General features: G+C 34.8%; 1 protein-coding gene across 1 annotated transcript; it reads left to right on the top strand.

Annotated features, from left to right (window-relative positions):
- The first annotated feature begins 1,280 nt into the window (after positions 1–1,280).
- On the top strand, positions 1,281–17,676 carry LOC108269896 (phospholipase B1, membrane-associated). The gene is made up of 16 exons (XM_017476022.3): positions 1,281–1,406; positions 1,874–1,935; positions 3,526–3,616; positions 5,512–5,570; positions 6,833–6,900; positions 7,838–7,881; positions 8,031–8,151; positions 10,109–10,160; positions 10,270–10,350; positions 10,959–11,024; positions 11,921–12,012; positions 12,316–12,397; positions 14,006–14,107; positions 14,288–14,383; positions 15,391–15,462; positions 15,551–17,676. The coding sequence occupies exons 1-16, from the start codon at positions 1,352–1,354 to the stop codon at positions 15,665–15,667; spliced, it is 1,260 nt and encodes a 419-aa protein (XP_017331511.1). The 5' UTR covers positions 1,281–1,351; the 3' UTR covers positions 15,668–17,676.
- The last annotated feature ends 967 nt before the right edge of the window (positions 17,677–18,643 follow it).

Here is an 18,643-nt window from a genome sequence, read left to right as displayed (position 1 = left end):
TTTAATATGCAAGTGAATACACAGCAGTTAAAACCCACATTATGGGGGGAAAAAAAAAGTTTCTACCATTTTGAATTTAAAATTTGAAATATGAATTTCTATTACATCATGTTCATTATTGTGATAATTATGCCATGATGTTATTTATATTTTCATCAAATTAAAGTACAGAGGTAAGTACTTCTTGCCTTTCTTATAAATCAGAGTTGGGGTAGTCAAGTTTGCCCCAGATCTCTCCCATACAGCCTTGCAATTCTTTCTTGTCAGAGGATGGAAAATTAGGTTTGAAATATATTTAATGTCCAACTATGAGTATTTGTGCACGCATGGTTATCCGTTCAACATAGCTCACATATTCATCTGTAAAACATTTGTACGTCTGATCTGGAAGATCCACTAGGACAGAACAGAGTAGGTCTAAAACATCCCTGGGTGCCAGGTTTCCATGGTGGATTGTCAATCCACATTTTGTCAACCTACAAAATGTTATTATCAGAATTTATACCACAGCGCTGTTAAATTCCTGATTCTGATTGGTCAGAAGGGGTTGATTAATTTTCTATAACAGCAGGTTTTATAGATGCTCTGGTTGCAAGACAAATGGCAGGTTTATTTTAAAGTGCTCATTCTAATACATTATAATTTCTATAGTTGTTATTTGTTGTTACTTGTATGGCAGACACTCCACGTAAACAGATTAAACCATAACTGTTGATACTGTGATGAGATGTGTATTGAGTATTTTTGGAAGGAGTCTCCAGTGTCAGTTCTTTCTCTTGAATTTTCACGTTTCATATTAATTTGCATAACTTTTTGTATATTTATATTTGAAAGTATTTAATAAATATTTAAAACCCCTCTTGTGCCATGTTTCCTGATTGTGTACATGTGTTCCGTGTTTAGTTTTTGATAAGTTTGTCTTCATATAACCTCTTAAATCTGTATGTCCTGTCATTGTAAATGTGTGTATATATGAGCCTTGGTTACCTGTGTTTCCTTTGTTTCTTTGTTTGTTATTAAGACTTCCTGATTGAGACCTTCTATTTACGATTATTTAAGGATAATGTTAAACCCTGCCTGGAACAGTGACTATGATTTTTTTGGATTACCCCTAATAAACCACACTGAGTATACTCACTCGCTTGCGTCCTGCCTCACACTAATGCATCATACAATTAATGATTGTCAAGTTATTGCGCTTTGCCACATATTGGCAGGTGAGTCTTTAAGATAAAAAATGACTGATAATTTCTCATATCAGTTCAGCTTTTTTTTAGGGAGTGCATTGAAGCTCTAATCCCGAACCAATAGCTGGTTCATTCATTTGTCCTTCATTTGATGATCAGAAATCATGAAGCTTTTTCTCTTTGCTGTAACCACACACGTTCTTTTGTGCCATGTAAAAGGTGAGTGAAAAAGAAAATTAATGCTAGCCTATAAATATCTATTATGTGACAGCTTGTGTTTTTTTAATGGTCATTTTATTTGCTCATAAAAGAAAATCACAGTAATTGATTTCTCTTGGAATTTCTCTGCTTGGATCTATTGACTCAAATGACAGTAGCATGACATCGATAGTGTCAGTTTACGACCATTGCACTTAACTTAAAGTGGAGATTGTTGCATAGTGGTCTGTTTCCCAGATAAGCAGTGACACTGAGGTGTTTAAAGATGCAACATACACAGCTGCTGTGCTAATAATACTCGATCAGCTAAATAATATCTGGTCAGATAGGCTGCATTCGATAACCGTGTACCTATAATGTTTATATCTAGGCGAAAGTGAAAAAAGCAGTGTGTAACATATTTGTTGTTGTTGTTGTTGTTGTTTTAGTATACCTGCATTAATATAGCATTGTTGTTTGTCTAAAAGGAAACTGGTGGCAGGATTATAAAGAAACCATAAAGCACTTCAGTCAGGAGACACTTTATCAGGTATTACCTCATGCATTACTTCAGTTTTACATGCATTACCTCAGTTCACTGCATTTTTTTTTCTAATCTGCTTCAATATCTGGAAAAGCATTACACAACTTCTTCAAAAGTCTGTCCTTATAGGTTTGCTGTTGTGGCTTTGCTTTGAGCTGCAATCTTAAAGAAAATAAGGATACTCAATGTTCTTTCGATCATTAAGCTTTCTAAGTGGTTGTACTTAGAAGCTCTTCTGAAATCTTTTCTGTTGCAGGGCGTTACACAGAAGCTTTAAGCACAGGACCCCTCTGTGAAAGCTCAATTAGTTTCACCATAGCTACCGAATAATATGCTTTAAGACGAATGAATTCTATTTAGTACCTTACGAAAAATAGTGGTTCTATGCTGAAGCCCAAACCTAAAAGTAATGTCCTTAAAGTAAAACCCTTTTAGGAATCTATGGACCCTTAATTATTCAAAGAAAATGTGAAGAGCCTGAAATGACTCATTAATAATTTGAGACTCCAGGAAGTTCAAGAGGTCTGGGGATGCCTGGACGCCTTGAAGAACTACTTGAAGCAAAGCCGGGGGGTCCATGATTTCCACTGAATTGTTATAGTCATGGAAATGACAATCCACCATTATCAAAGTTGTTACAAGTACTGAGTTCTTACATTTATTAGCCTGTTTGACTGGTCACTTGAATTGAATGGAGTTAATCCAAATTCAAATCCAAATCAGTCTGTAAATAATGTCAATTTTAATCAAATGACAATTTGAATAAAAATGACTTCTATGAGTGCAAAGTTCAGGAATAAAAAGCTCCATGGCTCAGAGAAATAACCAGGATATTATTGTGCACATTTAACCCTTTCATGCATAAAATTATTTAAGTGCATATCCAGATTCTTTTATATATCTTGTTTCTTAAATTGTGAATTTTGACTCTAAATATTACTTGTATTAAAAAGTGAATGGATTGTCCCCTAGTAAAAAAAAACAACAAACAAACAACAAAAAAAACAAGGTTAAAACAGTATGCTTGAAATATATTTTTTTAATTGATAAATTGTTTAGTATAACATTCAGGTCTAAAATATGTAACATTCAAGGTGAAAATATTAGAAAATAGAATTTCTTAACATAAAAAAATGTACACAGTTTAGAATTGTTGCATGACACAAGGAATAAAAATTCATCTTGCAAAAAAAAAAAATCTAGTTTTAAAAAATCTAAGGTGATCTGGAACCAAATATTTTTTTACATGAATTCTTCTGTTAGTTATTTATTGATTTATTTACAAAGTTAATAAAGATTGAGAAAACCAAATAGCCTAGAGATTTAAGTTAATGTTCAATTACAATAATGCTCAAGTGATTTGGAGGTGATTTTCCTAAAATTGACTGTCCATAAATGTGGACACTATGCATGAAAGAGTTCAATAATGAGCCTAATATGTATATCTTTAATAATAGATTTTTTTTAAATGGTTCTCTGGCTGCAAAATGATTGAGAATCATTGAGGAAATATTTGAGACACAGATGAACTTTTTACTGTGCTAGAACTAATGATATTTGGCTTTTATGGGTGTTGTAAGCGCTTTGCTCTTGCAGGAGTACCCAGATAAAGTTCGGCAGCAGGATTTCCAGCATCCACCTTTCCAATGTCCAGATATGAGCCCTTCTCCCACTGTACCCACGTCAGGTAACACAGATCTCTATAATAATAGAACTATTAGATATAAGATTTCAGACAAGTTGATTTACACTTCAACTAAGGTGAGATGCATTGTGTAAAAGCTCCAGATTTAACATTATAAATATAGCATTTTAAAAAATGTATAGAAAATTGTATAGAAAAGAACCCTAAATTCTCTTGCTTGTCCGGGATCCTAGAATTTGCATGAAACAGGGTTTGACTCCACACTCTGTCTCAATTATTTTACAGCACTTTTTAATCTTATCAGAGACAACACCACTCTCTATATCTGCCTCACTTTCTAAGGCTTATCTGACTAAGCAAAATTGTCTTACTATTGAAAATGTGTAAGACTTCACATCAACCAATTTTTAAAAAATATAAATGTACAAATAATTCAGGCTAAAGGAACAGTTCAGCCATTTTCCGAAACTTAAATCAAACTTAAATTGCAGCTGTTTTATCATCTCAGTTACTTCCAGCTTCCAGTTAAACATTTCCCCCCAGTTCATGAACTCTAAGTATTAATGTTCAAGTATGTATTGTATATGGCCCTGCAATTATGTCCCTAAAAGTATACTTAGATATAGTGACAAAGTACAATTACAGTACTGACATACAGGATATATCCAAAAGTTTGTGGACACCTGACCATCACACTCACATGTGCTTGTTGAAGATCCCATTCCAGATCTCCCCTTGGCCGTTCTAATAACCTCCGCTCTTCTGGGAAGGCTTTCCACTATATTTTGGAGTGTGGCTGTGGGGATTTGTGTTCATTCAGCTGCAAGAATATTAGTGAGGTCAGGTACTGATTTTGGGTGAGGAGGCTCCAGTTCCAGTTCATCCCAGTGCAGGACACTCGATTTCTTCCACTCCAACCTTGTTATCCATGTCTTTATGGAGCTCGCTTTGTGCTCAGTGGCATTGTCATACTGGAACAGGTTTGGGCCTCTTAGTTCCGGTGAAGGAAAATTGTAATGTTACAGATTACAAGGACATGGAAAAGAACCACATATGGGTGTGATGGTCAGGTGTTCACAAACCTTTGGCCATCTAGTGTACTTTCCTCCTCTGTTGGGATGACATTAAAAATTGTTTTGACTTGCGATTGTGCCCAGTCATTTCAATTCTTGCTAATTTTGCGTGAGAAGAGATTGGACTCAGTCCCATATGTTTATCTGCTTTCTCAGATAACACTGATCTTCCTACCCACCTCCGGTGCTTACAGAATGACGCTCACCTGACTGAGATATCATGACACAATTATTATATAAACTCAATACTGCTGTCATTACCAATGTTATATAATTCTGATCTTTATGCCGTCAATAAAGCACTCCTATAGCTCTCTACTGAGGACCCCCTGAGCCATTCCTGTTAGATGTAATTATTTTTTTAATTACTGCCATATACAATAAGTTCCTTTGTGTTAGCTGTTACTATGTGACAAGAAGAGATATACTATAGAATGAGCACATTATTATAAACCTGTGATTTGTCTTGCATCTGGAACTGCTGACATAGCTGCCGTTACAGAAAAACACCTTCTGATCAGTCAAATTTGAGAATTAAACAACACTGTGGTATAATATAACATATTCTGATTAACATTAAGTGTTTCTGTTTAATCTTTTGTTGTTTGCAGTTTAACTCATATAAAATTCATGTATATTGAGTCCAAGCTCCTATATTTTAAAATTCTGATCTCTGTCCTGTAATTTTTTTAAATTACAGAGTTCCCTATATTAGAACTGTTCTACACAGTTCTAATATAGGGACCTAATCTTTCACTTAATCTTACTGTCCTTACTTGCTTGGGCCAAAAATCTTGTGCTAATGGCCTTTTTCCAAACCAATCATGCTGTTTCTCAAAGCCAACCTGTGTGTTTGTGTTGCAGTGGAAAAGGTGAAAGCAGCTGACATTAAAGTCATTGCCGCTTTAGGAGACTCTCTGACTGTAAGCAGCAGCTTTGAAAGATTATGGCTCAGTGGCTTCTTATTCCCTCGAAGTACACTACATAGGGCATTAGTGATATAGAGTATTTTTTGGAAAAGACTGCTGGGATAACTCTTCTAATTACACACCAAAACAATGTGAAAATATTATTATTTAGGCTGCTTGTTTACCTTTTCTTTGTTGCCTGAAAAAATATTTTTGTGTAAAGAGCCTGTTAGTAATTACAGTGCTTAATGCAGTCACTCTGCCTAACGAATGAAAACCAAGGTTTTCTCCAGCAATAATTGACTATGTTTACATGCACATCAAATTCCGTTTAAGGTCTATATTCAGGTTGCAGTCATATTCCGAATACGATGTTTATACATGTACAGGCATCGGTATGTTCTTGTATACGTGGTTGTAGTATGCCAGAGTTGTCATTCCTAAATACCTAGCCTTCAGCTAAGCGTCTGTTAGCACCCACGATTCCTTGCGGATTGAGCATGCCCATATATCTCCTTTCAATGGATTTTCTGAATAAGGTGCTCAATAACATGCAACAAATCTCCGGTTAAAACAGGCATATTCCAGGGGCAGGAATCAGAATTTGGGAAATCAGAATATCGTCTTGATCTGAATCGGTCAATTGGACTTTACATGACTTTACAATACTAATTAGAATATCGATAAATTCCGATTAATATTGGAATATTGATGTGCATCGAAACGTAGTCACTGAATGAGAAAGTTCTTTTGGGATAGCTATGTGCCATAGAGAAATGGGCTGAATTAATTTAGTTTGTAATCAGTTACCAAAATATCGGTGATGCTCCTGCAATAATGCCATCATTAAAACAGATAAGAACGCTTGCACACACTGTGCAGACGACAGTTGTAGATCTGTAAAATGTCAAAGGTTTAAATGCCCTAATGAAATTCTCATTTCCCTCTGTAGCCAGACTATTTAAAGTGCATAAGTACTGTTAATCCATAAGTAGATTAGGTTACAAATATAAGGGTAGGTGTGGAATGGGAATGAAATCTTCCAATGCTTTTTTTTCCCCTTTCACTTTTGGAGGTAAGCAGTAGATAAAATGCTAGAACATTACATGTGTTATATGCAAAAATAGAAGCATATTTCAGTTCATGAAAGCCTGTAGTTTTCAGAACTATAGTAGAAAATGTCCACATTTTGACTGTGTTTTTCCTGGCCACCACACATACAGTACTATTTATAGCAGATTGACCTTGAGTACCATATTATTCTGCCTTTTTATCAGACAGCCATTGGTGCCAACGCGTCTACAGTCCTGGGAGTGCCAATCGAGTATCGTGATGTGTCATGGAGGTATTGAATATTCTGAGCTTGGCTGTTCATTTCATCAGCTTCATTTCTTTATCATGATTTTGGAGCTAGTAGGACTCGACTGTGTCATTTGAATTTATCTTAAAAAAAAAAAATTCACTTAAAAATTGCACATCAAGCATTGTAGCATTTCATATTTGTAGTTCGTAACTTAAATTTCTACGTAAGACTTTAACACTGAACTCTGCTTGAGAGTAAATTCTGCAAAATATTGATTATAAATAATCATATCTACAAGTTTAATCAGCTTTTTAAATTCAGCTAATCCAATTTAGACTCAAAATTATACAGTGCTACATCTGAGCATTTTAGGAGAAAAACTAACAAAGACAGATTCTGTTATTGCCATTTCAGCCAATCCCTAGAGAAGAAATGATTGAGTGCCCTCCTCTCTCTACATCTGAGTATTTTACAGTTGAATTTAATTAAATTGGCTGAATTCAACTTAATATTTGATATATAATTTCAAAATAAATAATAAAATTTTTGTTTTACAACATTCATTTCCAAATCTTAGTGGCATAAATATTATCCCATACATTCTGACTTATATACAGTGAATTTGACAAAATTAGCTAAAAAATATTTTTTGTTTACTGTAAATGTTATGGCTTTATCAATCGCCAAGAAACATGCAATACAATTTCACCCTGTATAAGTTAGCTGTCTGTCCTTACCTCCCTTCCTCTCTCTCTCTTTCTCTCTCTCTCTCTCACATGCACTTTCACCTTCTAAGTGTGATGCCATTTTTAGATCCTGTAGCCATTTAACTAAATCAACAGTGTGGAAATTGAGTGAATAACCCAGTGATCAAACTAATAAAATGAGAGGTAACTCTTTGTGTTTCTGATGTAATCATGTGCCTTTATCAAATTCATTCGATGAGCTTTATTGAAGAACTTTATCTTGCTGTGTGCAGTATTGGGGGCCATGGAACATATCGTGATGTTATCACTCTCGCAAGTAAGATAAGTTATCTACCCTAGGTTCAGAGGATATTTCTCTCTTGCTCTCTTTCTCTCACACTTTCTTAGCTGTAATCTGGATCTCTCTCTCTCTCTCTCTCTCTCTCTCTCTCTCTCTCTCTCTCTCTCTCCTTCACTTTCTTTCAGACATTGTGAAACTCTTTAACCCGGATGTAATTTTTCCGGCACCTAAGAGGACCCTGAATGATCGTCCTTCAAGTCTTAATGAGACCGGCTTTAATTTAGGCGTCACTGGTCACAACACAGTGTAAGTACAACGTTCAGACACTCTATGCCTCTCGAGTTTCACAGAAATATTTTAATTATATTTAAATATACAGTGAACTCCACTAATATTGGCACCCTTGGTACGGATCAGCAAAGACGGCTGTGAGAAATTGTCTTTATTGTTTAACCTTTTGATCTTTTGTTAAAAAAAAAAAATTCACAAAAATACAAAAATACATAGAATTTGCAATCGTTTTAATTATTATAATGGGAATTGTATTGGTTTTAATGGAAACTCTAATGGTCCCTGTGGGTCTACTGGTGATTTGTTGCCTTCTATTGGTGGCATGTTATGTCTTGTGGATACCATTAAGGACCAATACTAGTAATAGTAATGCTTTTTAATGGTTAGCTGATGTTTTGTAATGGTACTTGTAGTGGAAACCATTAGAATGTCTGTGATGGTTTATACTGTTTTTTTTTTTAATCTGGGTTTTTTTTCTACTAACATCAATATCAATAACAACAGCAACAACAAATCCAGACTGTGACATAATTAGAATTATGTTAATTTCAACCAATTTTGCTGAAATACTTTGTGGACATGAAAATAAAATTAAATGGATGCTCTCAAGGCATTGCTGGCCCAAATTACCTGAAGACACTTAACATAGAAACAGATACTCACATATTCAATTGGAGCAAGAATAATAAGACACCAGCCGTGAGTGAGAAGAAGCAAGGGTCCAGGTTTATTCGTTCCGTTCCACCACACGAGATCCCCACAGTTTGAGACATCCCAAAATGCGATCTAAAAAACCAGAGCTGAAGCTCTTCTATTTATACAGTTTTCTTAGGGTCAGGGTGACCCAGACACTAATATGTTTAGAGTTAGCTATCCTGGAACACCATTACGTACATCAATTGGCACTGTTGAGCGACCCTTATCACGCAGGTGCAGTTCCGGCTCCAAAATATATTTTGTTTTGTTTCACTCTTTAAAAATAACTTGACCTTGTCTGTGTCGCTTCCTGACTGGATTTTCGTCGAGAACGGACACTTTCAAACACATCATCTCAACATTATGAGTAAATTTTATGTTTGTTCTACATTTCTTTTTTTGTTCTTAGTGCTTGCATGTACATTACCCTATAAGATTTTTTCATGAAACAGAATATGAAACAGATTAATTTCTGTTTTCTGCATACACACCAGGCCTCTGTGTGTGTGTGTGTGTGTGTGTGTGTGTGTGTGTGTGTGTGTGTGTGTGTGTCTCTTAGTTGACCTTCTGCCTGCGTGCAGACGTACTCCACCTACGCTCTGAGACCTGCCGCACTTAATCAAATACATGTATTGCTATCCCCCTGCACCTTGCTTATCTGTGTGCTGTGTTTTAGGTGAACATCCGTTCATACAGTCCACCAGCCCAGTCAATTCTCAATAAGATTATATATTACTCATACTAGGTCTCCCTCGTGTTTATTTCATTTATATTTTATATACAACAGCATTAAAACTTCTTCAAAGCCCCATGCCATAATAATCAGGGGGTAAAAAGCAAAAGTATTTCTGTGACTTTCTCCTACCTTTCAAAAACAAGTCAGTAGGTGAATTGGTGACTCTTAACTTGCCCCCGAGAGTGAACGTGTGTGTGTGTGTGTGTGTGTGTGTGTGTGTGTGTGTGTGTGTGTGTGCGTGTGCTTTGTGCCTAAATGTGATAAGTATAAATTAATGTGATAAGAATATCTATGTGACAAGCATAATTAATGTGATGTCGGGGAAAAAGATACACACACAAATATACACACACTCATATACACCTACAAAATCTAAGATGTTTAAGATGTTCAATTTATCTAATCAGTATCATGTATTTAAAGTCATGCTTTCTGTCATGTACAATACATGCAAACACTGTATACTGTATATGCACAAATATTTATCTTCTTGATGTTTCAATTTGTGTATCTCTCTATTCGATTGCTTATGTTTTACAGGAATTTCTCTGAACAGGCCAGGAACATGATTGACACCTTCAAAACCTACCCAGTAAGATCTTATACACAATATAAATGCATTATAATCGATAGTACTAAAATTCCTGCAGTCTGCTTACATAGAGTTTTGACTCGTTATGCATTTCCTCCTTTTTATTCAGGGGTTAAACTTTAAAGAGGATTGGAAGCTTGTGACCATTTTAATTGGGATGAATGACATCTGTGATTATTGCAAGGACAAAGTAAGACAGCCATATCTTATCTGACCTTATTAATACACGTTCAGAATATACAAATGATCACTGACCCTAAGGACACACCATTCTGATGGGTATATCCCTATCTTTTATGATAATTACGTCACATAAATGTCACTTAAGATATGCCACTACTGTATGGTTGTCAAGTTCAAGTTTATTTTTAATAAACATCCTAGCAGTTGTATGAACAAAATTATTATTCACTGAACATTTTCACTGTCGTCGTGGTGTTTTGAATGTCTTACATTAAATCACAGCATTAAACCGTGCACTTAGTATGCCAGTAACAGCTTTTGGATTTTTGTTTCCCCCGGATTTATTTACCAGAAATGAATTTACTTGTTCTGTATCTATTAGTACAAAGTGTAGATGAGCTGAAATGCAAGTCAGATTACGTTTGATGAATCAATATGATAAGTCAATAAATTATATTACAGCTCAAATTACATACTTATATGTAGATAATAAGCAAATTATTTAAACGAGTCACTTTAAATAAACCATGTTAAAGAATTGAACTAATAAAAAAGCAAAAATCCAAGAACATTGCATGATATTTTAGTCCGAGGTGTGCGTTTTATTCGTTGCAGAAATTGTTCTCACCTGACAACTTCATCAAGTACCTCACAGCCTCCCTAGATATGATGATGAATGAGGTAATTCTTTATGTATTTACTTCTTTCATTTTACCCATCTGAATATATATATATATTTTTTGTGAATTGTGAATACTACTCGGACCTGAACTTCACCAATCATCATCCATGTAAAAATTTTGTGTTTTTGCCCATGAACACCATCTGCATGTTTGGTGATAAAGGTAGACTAGAAAAGAGACACCGTTGTAAAACATGATGATCGATCATTGATGTTTTGGGGCTGTTTTGTGGTTCAGGGGTCCTTTCATGTATTCTACTGAATAACAGGATGTCTTGGTGGCCTCTTAGTCGTCAGAAGGTTACAACTCAGAAATGTACGTGCATCCAAAACAATAGATATGATTGTAGAAGGAAAAAAAAAACTATACTTTGCAACCATCATCTCGGTCTCCAACTTTTTTTCAGTCCTGTGCTCTGAATTGACGAAGGTAACCGCACGAAGAATTTCACATATGAAGAATTTGACATATCTTGAAATGTTTTGTATGGAGGAGGGTCTAAGCTTATTCTCAATGATTAATTTACCATGAATCACGCTCTTAACTGTGGGGCTGCCGATATTTTTTTTTAACAGTGTTTTACAGAACAATGCACTATTTTAAAATGTAATGATTTAGTTCTTTAAAATGTTTAAGCTCAAAACTTCACTTATTACGTGTTATTCGTTTTATGTATTCATTTTTGTGTATTTTCCTGTAATGCTGAAGTTATGATTCAGTAAAACCAGTTGTTTTAAGATGTGCATGACATGTTTTTTATTTTATTCTTAAACCCTTTCCTGGAAATGTTGCTAACAATAGCCTTATTTACATTACGTGCACATAGACTGAAGAGCCGTTTATGTTTTATTATATTTGTAAGTTGTATATTTTTATCATATTTTTGTTTGTCAGGTTCCTCGACTGATTGTGAACATGGTGCAGATTTTTACTATGAAGCCTCTGAGGGAGGTTCAGGAGCCCACCCTAGCCTGCCAACTCCAAAAGTATTTCCTCCTCTCTCTCTCTCTCTCTCTCTCTCTCTCTCTCTCTCTCTCTATCTATCTCTCTTTCACACAAACACACACACACACACACATTAAAACTTTCACTTTTCCATCTTTTTTCTCCTCTCTTTTTTCATACGACTCTTTATTTAAACCTCCTTTCTCTCTCTCTCTCTCTCTCTCTCTCTCTCTCTCTCTCTCTCTCTCTCTCTCTCCTGCTATCTCCCCCTTTCTCTCATTTTCTTCTAACTATTTTTCCCCTCACATTTCCCTCTTGCTCTCTCTCTCTGTCTCACTCTATAGGAGTTTCTGTTCATGTTTGGTCAGGCCTGAAGAGAACTCCACTGAACTGGCAGAGCTGACTGAAGTAAATCTGGAATTCCAGGTATGTATTAGTTGAGTCAGAGGCCTGTTCAAGTGTGAATTAATATAATATATTGTCATAATTATGCCCTAAAAAAGGTGATGAAGCAATCTCTAAATAGTAAAACCATTACAAATCGACAAACTGTGACAAAGTGACTATTTTACTGGAGTATATTATGCATTTGATGCCACATAAAGTGTAATTGTCCATGAAATTAGATGTAATTGTAAATCTACAAATTGAGAATTATATTAACTCTCTTTGTGTACACAATAAAATGATTGTCAGTTCAGTGCAGTACTGTTTTTTTTTTTTTTTTACAAAATAACGTATTTATTACACTTTTTTTGTTAACAGACTTTAAAGGCTTTTTTTTTCAGTGGACTAAATGTAGCAAATAGCTTTTTAGTTTTGTTTGAGAAGTAATATATTTTGAGGCACCGAATTATTTAACACAGTGCCCTATAATACAAATAGCACAAAGAACACTGCAAAACAAAACAAAACAAACAAACAAACAAAAAAACATTCTCCTTATGAGATTATTATAGAACAAATATAAGACCATTAAGCCTTTTTATAGACATAGACTTTATACTAATGTCAAGCTTAGAAATGTCTTATTCTATATTGCATCTTTCTTTACAATAACAGCACATGAATAATCATGCACTAATTCCTGAATTAATACTCACTTAAATATGAACTAATGATGAGTTGAGGCATTTAGTAATTTACTTCATTTAGCTAATGAAGAGCTAACCTTAACCACAATTCATGTGTGAATAACCACCACCTTAAATACAGTGCTGTGAAAAAGTATTTGCCCCCGTTCTCACACTAAATAGTTTTAGCTCTTCAAACTAAGTACAACATAAAACAAAGGCAACCTGAGTAAACACACAATAAAGTTTTTATTTTATTATTTTATTGAAGCAAAAAAAAAAAAAAAGGTGATCCAACACCTATCATCAATGTGAAAAACTAAATGCCCCTTAGGATTTTCTGGTAGAGAGCAGAATTTATGTTTCCTTCAGTTATTGCAAGTTTTCCAGGCCTTGAAGCAGCAAAGCATCCCCACACCTTGTCCCACACTTTTTCAATGCAGAAAGAATATGAATTAAACACGCACAATTTCAAATTATTTATATAATTTGCCATATGCATGTGTGTACACAAACATCATTGGCTGGTGCTGGATTACTTTCATAATTTACACTAATTTACACTGATCCTCATTATCGAACGTCGAAAGACACACTAATAATAAACATCAATAATTGAATTAGCCTATTTATCATATTTTTACTTGCTAAGATATCATTTTTTGCAGTGAAAGTGTGCCCGTGTTTTCTTAGTCTTATTCATCAAAACAAGACATTATGGCATCCATGCTCTAGTGTAAAATCAACTCAAAAGTCACACTTCAGTGTTTTTCAGCTCAACACTCGGTTTTTATTGCAAGGACAAGCTTAGACTCTGGAGGGAGGCATCATGAGAATGCCACTGGGAGAGTAGTAGTAAGAGCTTTTTAATTGGACACTGAAAGCCTCTGGTTTGAACGAGGAGCAATTTGTGCAACACACAGTTCAGCTAACAGCTGGTTTGTGTGTTGTGGTTTTGTAGAGGAGACTGGAGGAGCTGCTGAACAGCGATCGTTACTTTAAAGAGGATTTTGCTGTGGTTCTGCAGCCGTATGCCACATACGCCCAGCCACCCAGACTAGCTGTGAGTAAATCTTTCAAAATAATAACTAAGCGCTAAATATAAACAACTGCAGTCAGAATCTGATGGAACAAATCAATTAAAGCATCTGTCATCATAGTTTAATGGTGGAACAGCTGTTAATCCTATTTTCAAATGTGCACGTTAGTCCTCTGATGTATATTTCTCTCTGGTTTCTTACAGAATGGCAAAATCGATTTTAGTTACTTCTCCCCAGACTGTTTCCATTTCACCATAAAGGGTCACGAGGAGCTGGCCAAGGGTCTCTGGAACAACATGGTAAATTTCATCTGGCCTGTATTAACTACTTTCATACCACAGCATGAAATCGGTTAGAAGGTGTTGAGTAATCTCCTATAACAGCAGCTCTGACAATATGTTGGGTTATACTTCACATCACATGTTAATATTAATGCACTTGTTTGTTATTGTTTCTATAGTAACCAGTTTATTTAAAGGGACGTGTTAGGCTGACCTTCATAATCAAAACCTGATAATTAACAAATTATAAAATGTGCTGTTATTTAACAAAGAAGGGCGTCTAATTGTTGGTATAGTGACGTTTTCTGTTAGGAAATGTCTATTTAACATTTGTGGAAGGAGTCTCCAGTTTCAGTACTTTGTAACTCTCAGTAAAGCTTAGAGGATTTTCCCATTTCTCTGTAACATGACAAGCTGTGTTTAAAAAAAATAAATAAAAATAAATAAATTATTAACATTGAGAGAAGAAAAAGAAAGGCTGGTGAAAGAATGACTGTATCTTGCTGCTATAATGTAAGTGATAACAGAAGCTAACTTGTTTCACAGATGTTCCCCAATGTTAAACGTGACATTCTTTAAAGGGATAGTTCACCCACAATGAAAATTCTGTCATCAATTACTCACCCTCATGTCGTTCCAAACCCATAAGTCTTTCGTTCAACTTTGGAACACAAATGAAGACATTTTTAATGAAACCTGCAAGATTTCTGTCCCTCTATGTACAGTCCACGTAACCAAAACTATCGCTTAATTAGTAGAAAAACTGGAATCGTTGTCAAATTGCTGTGGCGTAAGAGGAGCACAACGCTTCAAGATGTACTGTTGTATGAAAATAATCCACTTCAGAATAGTGGGGAACAGTAAAACATTGTGTCTTGTCCATCACACCACCACAAATTTGAATATTTTCGTAACACAGTGTGCCCTCATAATGGTGCGTCCCCATACAGTGCAAACCCCATGTGGTTTATTTCTTACATAATACAGCCTGACCACAATCGACTTTCAGTCTTTATCTCTCACAGTTTCAACCGCCAGACAAGAAAGATTTAATCAAGATCTTCTCAGAGCCAGTAAAACTCATCTGTCCGGCAGAGGTAAGGTAACAATAACAGTGCTTTTGGATCTTCACCACAAAACCTCTGCTGTATTGTATGTTCACATTGATCTGCATTTCCCTCGTAGGAGCATCCTTACATATACACCAGACCCAAAGCTCTGTCCTCTGCAAACCATCTGCAAGTCATCTGGACTCTTTTAACCCTTACAGGCCTCATTACCATCTACAACAACATACATTAAGTGCATTCTTTATGCTTCAGTCCTGTTTTTACCACAACCTTTTCAACTATTCTTCATACGTTTGTATCGGTCCATAGATCGTAAATATGGTATAACAATCTATGGTACATCTTAAAACACACTTGAAGTATGAAGGGAGGAATTATGCATTTTTATCTTTCACTTTGATGAGCTTATCATCGAAGCGTCCATGACTGGAGCAGACTTTTCAGTAGGATTACACTATACTGAGTATATTTACTAATTACTCTCATAATAACTTACCAGCTATTTTCCTAATTCAACTAATTTGTTGAATACCGAGTACCGATGGAGTAAAAGACTATGTAAAAACCAGCTTCAACAAAAATACCCACCAGTTCCAAAATCCAGAATGTCCAGTTCCTCATTTTGCCTCATTTTGTAAAGGCCGTTTAATAAAATGAAAACCTGGATGTCTCTACAAATCAGGTTTGAGTTTGCCCTTGAACACACTACTCACACAAATAAAAGCATATGAGGTATGCCATGTGAGGTGCAATTTGCCTTTTGTAAAAGGACATTGCAACCGAATGCAATACCTATTGGGTAAGTCCTGCTTATTAAGTCTAAATTCAGGTTGACAGAAACCCTCTTGCCTCTGAGGGTCATTTAAACGTACAACTCTAATAAAGTAATGGAAGGCTCTTAATAGCATTGCTACATTAACAAACCAAACCTTTCAATGGAAATGGGGATTCCTTCAAGAGAAAACATTGCACTGACAAGGGTGAGATAAACAATAATATTGAACCACACCCTGTATTTGTCCTATTTGTACTTTGGTTTCTGTGAGCTTATCATACTCAGGGCTTATCATTGACTTGAACTACATTTCAAAAGATAATGTTCATTCAGTTCTCATTATTAATGCTTTTTTTTTTTTCATTGTTCTTTTTAGTATTTACAATCTCTAAGTGACGAATTAGTCTGTAAATGAATCACGGACTGATGAACAGACAAATGAACAGACATCTATAATTGTATGTACATATTTAATAAGTATAACAGTGTATATCTTTCAAAAAATACATCAGCAATGGCATGTATATATTCATTGTGTGTAGATCATCATTTTGAACTTGTAATGTCATTATTGTAATAAATGAATGCACAATGATTTTTAAATGCACTTTTCAAAACTTACTATGCTACAAAAATACAGTTACTATACTAAAGTACAGTGCATAGTCTATGAATATAGGACTGTATTCTGAGTTGGCAACTTAAGTCGGTGATGAATTTAAAATTTATGTCAATTTTTACATTAGGAAAGTTACTGGTATTCAGATATTTTCAATAGCATCTAAGCAGTAAGGGATTGAAAATGTGGAAGGAAATGAAGAAGGAAATAATGTTTTTTTTGTTGTTGTTGTTGATGTCATATAACACAATTTAATATAAAAGCAAGAGACCATTTAAAACTGAAAAAATAAGAAGACTAATACAGAGATAAGGTAACACAATGGTGCAGTGTGCCGCATCACAGCCTTCCTGGTTTGCGCTTGAGCTTGGGTTACTTTCTGTACAGAGTTTCACAGGTTCTCCTTATAATTGTGTGGGTTTCCTCCAGGTTCTCTGGTTTCCTCCCACTGTCTGAAAACCTGCAGGTAGGTGGATTGTCTATGCTAGATTTCCCTTGCGAATAAGTCTGTAAATGGTGCCCCGTGATGCTATACACCATTACATTATTTTTGATATCCTGCTATCCAGTGAATTTATCGGAAAGGAATTACGTCTGGGTGTCAGTTATCTCTGATGACCTCTGAAGTGCTTACTCTTTTCGTAAATGTCCTACACAGCAAAATCACCAGTGTCGATTTAACACCCACAGTGTTGCATTCACATCCTTCAGTTTTTAGTAACACTCTGGGAGCTAATTCAACACTAGGGAATTTACTGAGTACTTTAAAAATGGCTGTAGTGAATTCGATAGCAAAAAGTCTCACTTTGAATCATTACCCTCAATTTAATGTTTAAAAAAATGTGTATACAGGAATAAAATATTGCATGAAGACATAAATCCTGATGTATGGTTTGTGTGTCCACGTTTTATTGATTACATTGCTTAACTTGCAATTATAAAGTTTACCATGAGAGGACAGTGTTGTATATAACTTCATCCAACTTAAAGACTCTGTAGTCAAACTGCACTGTCAGACCTCCAATTACATTTCACACGAAAAAAAAATAGAATGACTTATATATATATATATATATATATATATATATATATATATATATATATATATATATATATATATACATATATATATATACATATATATATATGTATATATATATATATATATATATATATATATATATATATATATATATATATATATATGAGCAGTAAACAGTAGTAAATGAAACAAAGTCAATATTTTTGTGTGACAAAAAAAAATTCAATAGTAGTCTCAGGTAGAATTATTGCAGTATATATATATATATATATATATATATATATATATATATATATATATATATATATAGTTATTATACAGGTGCCAAATGAATAAATAACTAAACAAATGAATGAATGAATGAATACCCTCATCTTGTTTTCATTGCTGCACTAACCCGTACTACCTCCTCTCTGACAAGGGCTTAGCTTAGTAGTATACTTAATCCCTGACCTATTTGTACTCACATATTACATTACATTGCTTAAACTGAAACAGAGTCTCATGTAAAGCGGCTTACAATTAACACTGAATACAGTCTAAGCAACTGATTTCTCCATTTCAAACTGTTTAAACTATTAAACTGTATTGCCCTCACAAATATACGGTGATTAATGCACCACTGCAATAACGATACAAGATGTTTCAAACACCTAAAATAGAACAAAAATAAATTTACTTTGACACCTTTATGATGTTACTGAGGGGCGGTGTGGGTCAAAATGGGGCCATGCTGCCCGAAACACCCGATTTGTTTGAGAGCTAGCTAATT

Source organism: Ictalurus punctatus, chromosome 9, assembly GCF_001660625.3.
Source record: "Ictalurus punctatus breed USDA103 chromosome 9, Coco_2.0, whole genome shotgun sequence".
In the NCBI taxonomy this organism is placed as follows: Eukaryota; Metazoa; Chordata; class Actinopteri; order Siluriformes; family Ictaluridae; genus Ictalurus; species Ictalurus punctatus.
This window is presented reverse-complemented; position numbering and strand designations above follow the sequence as displayed.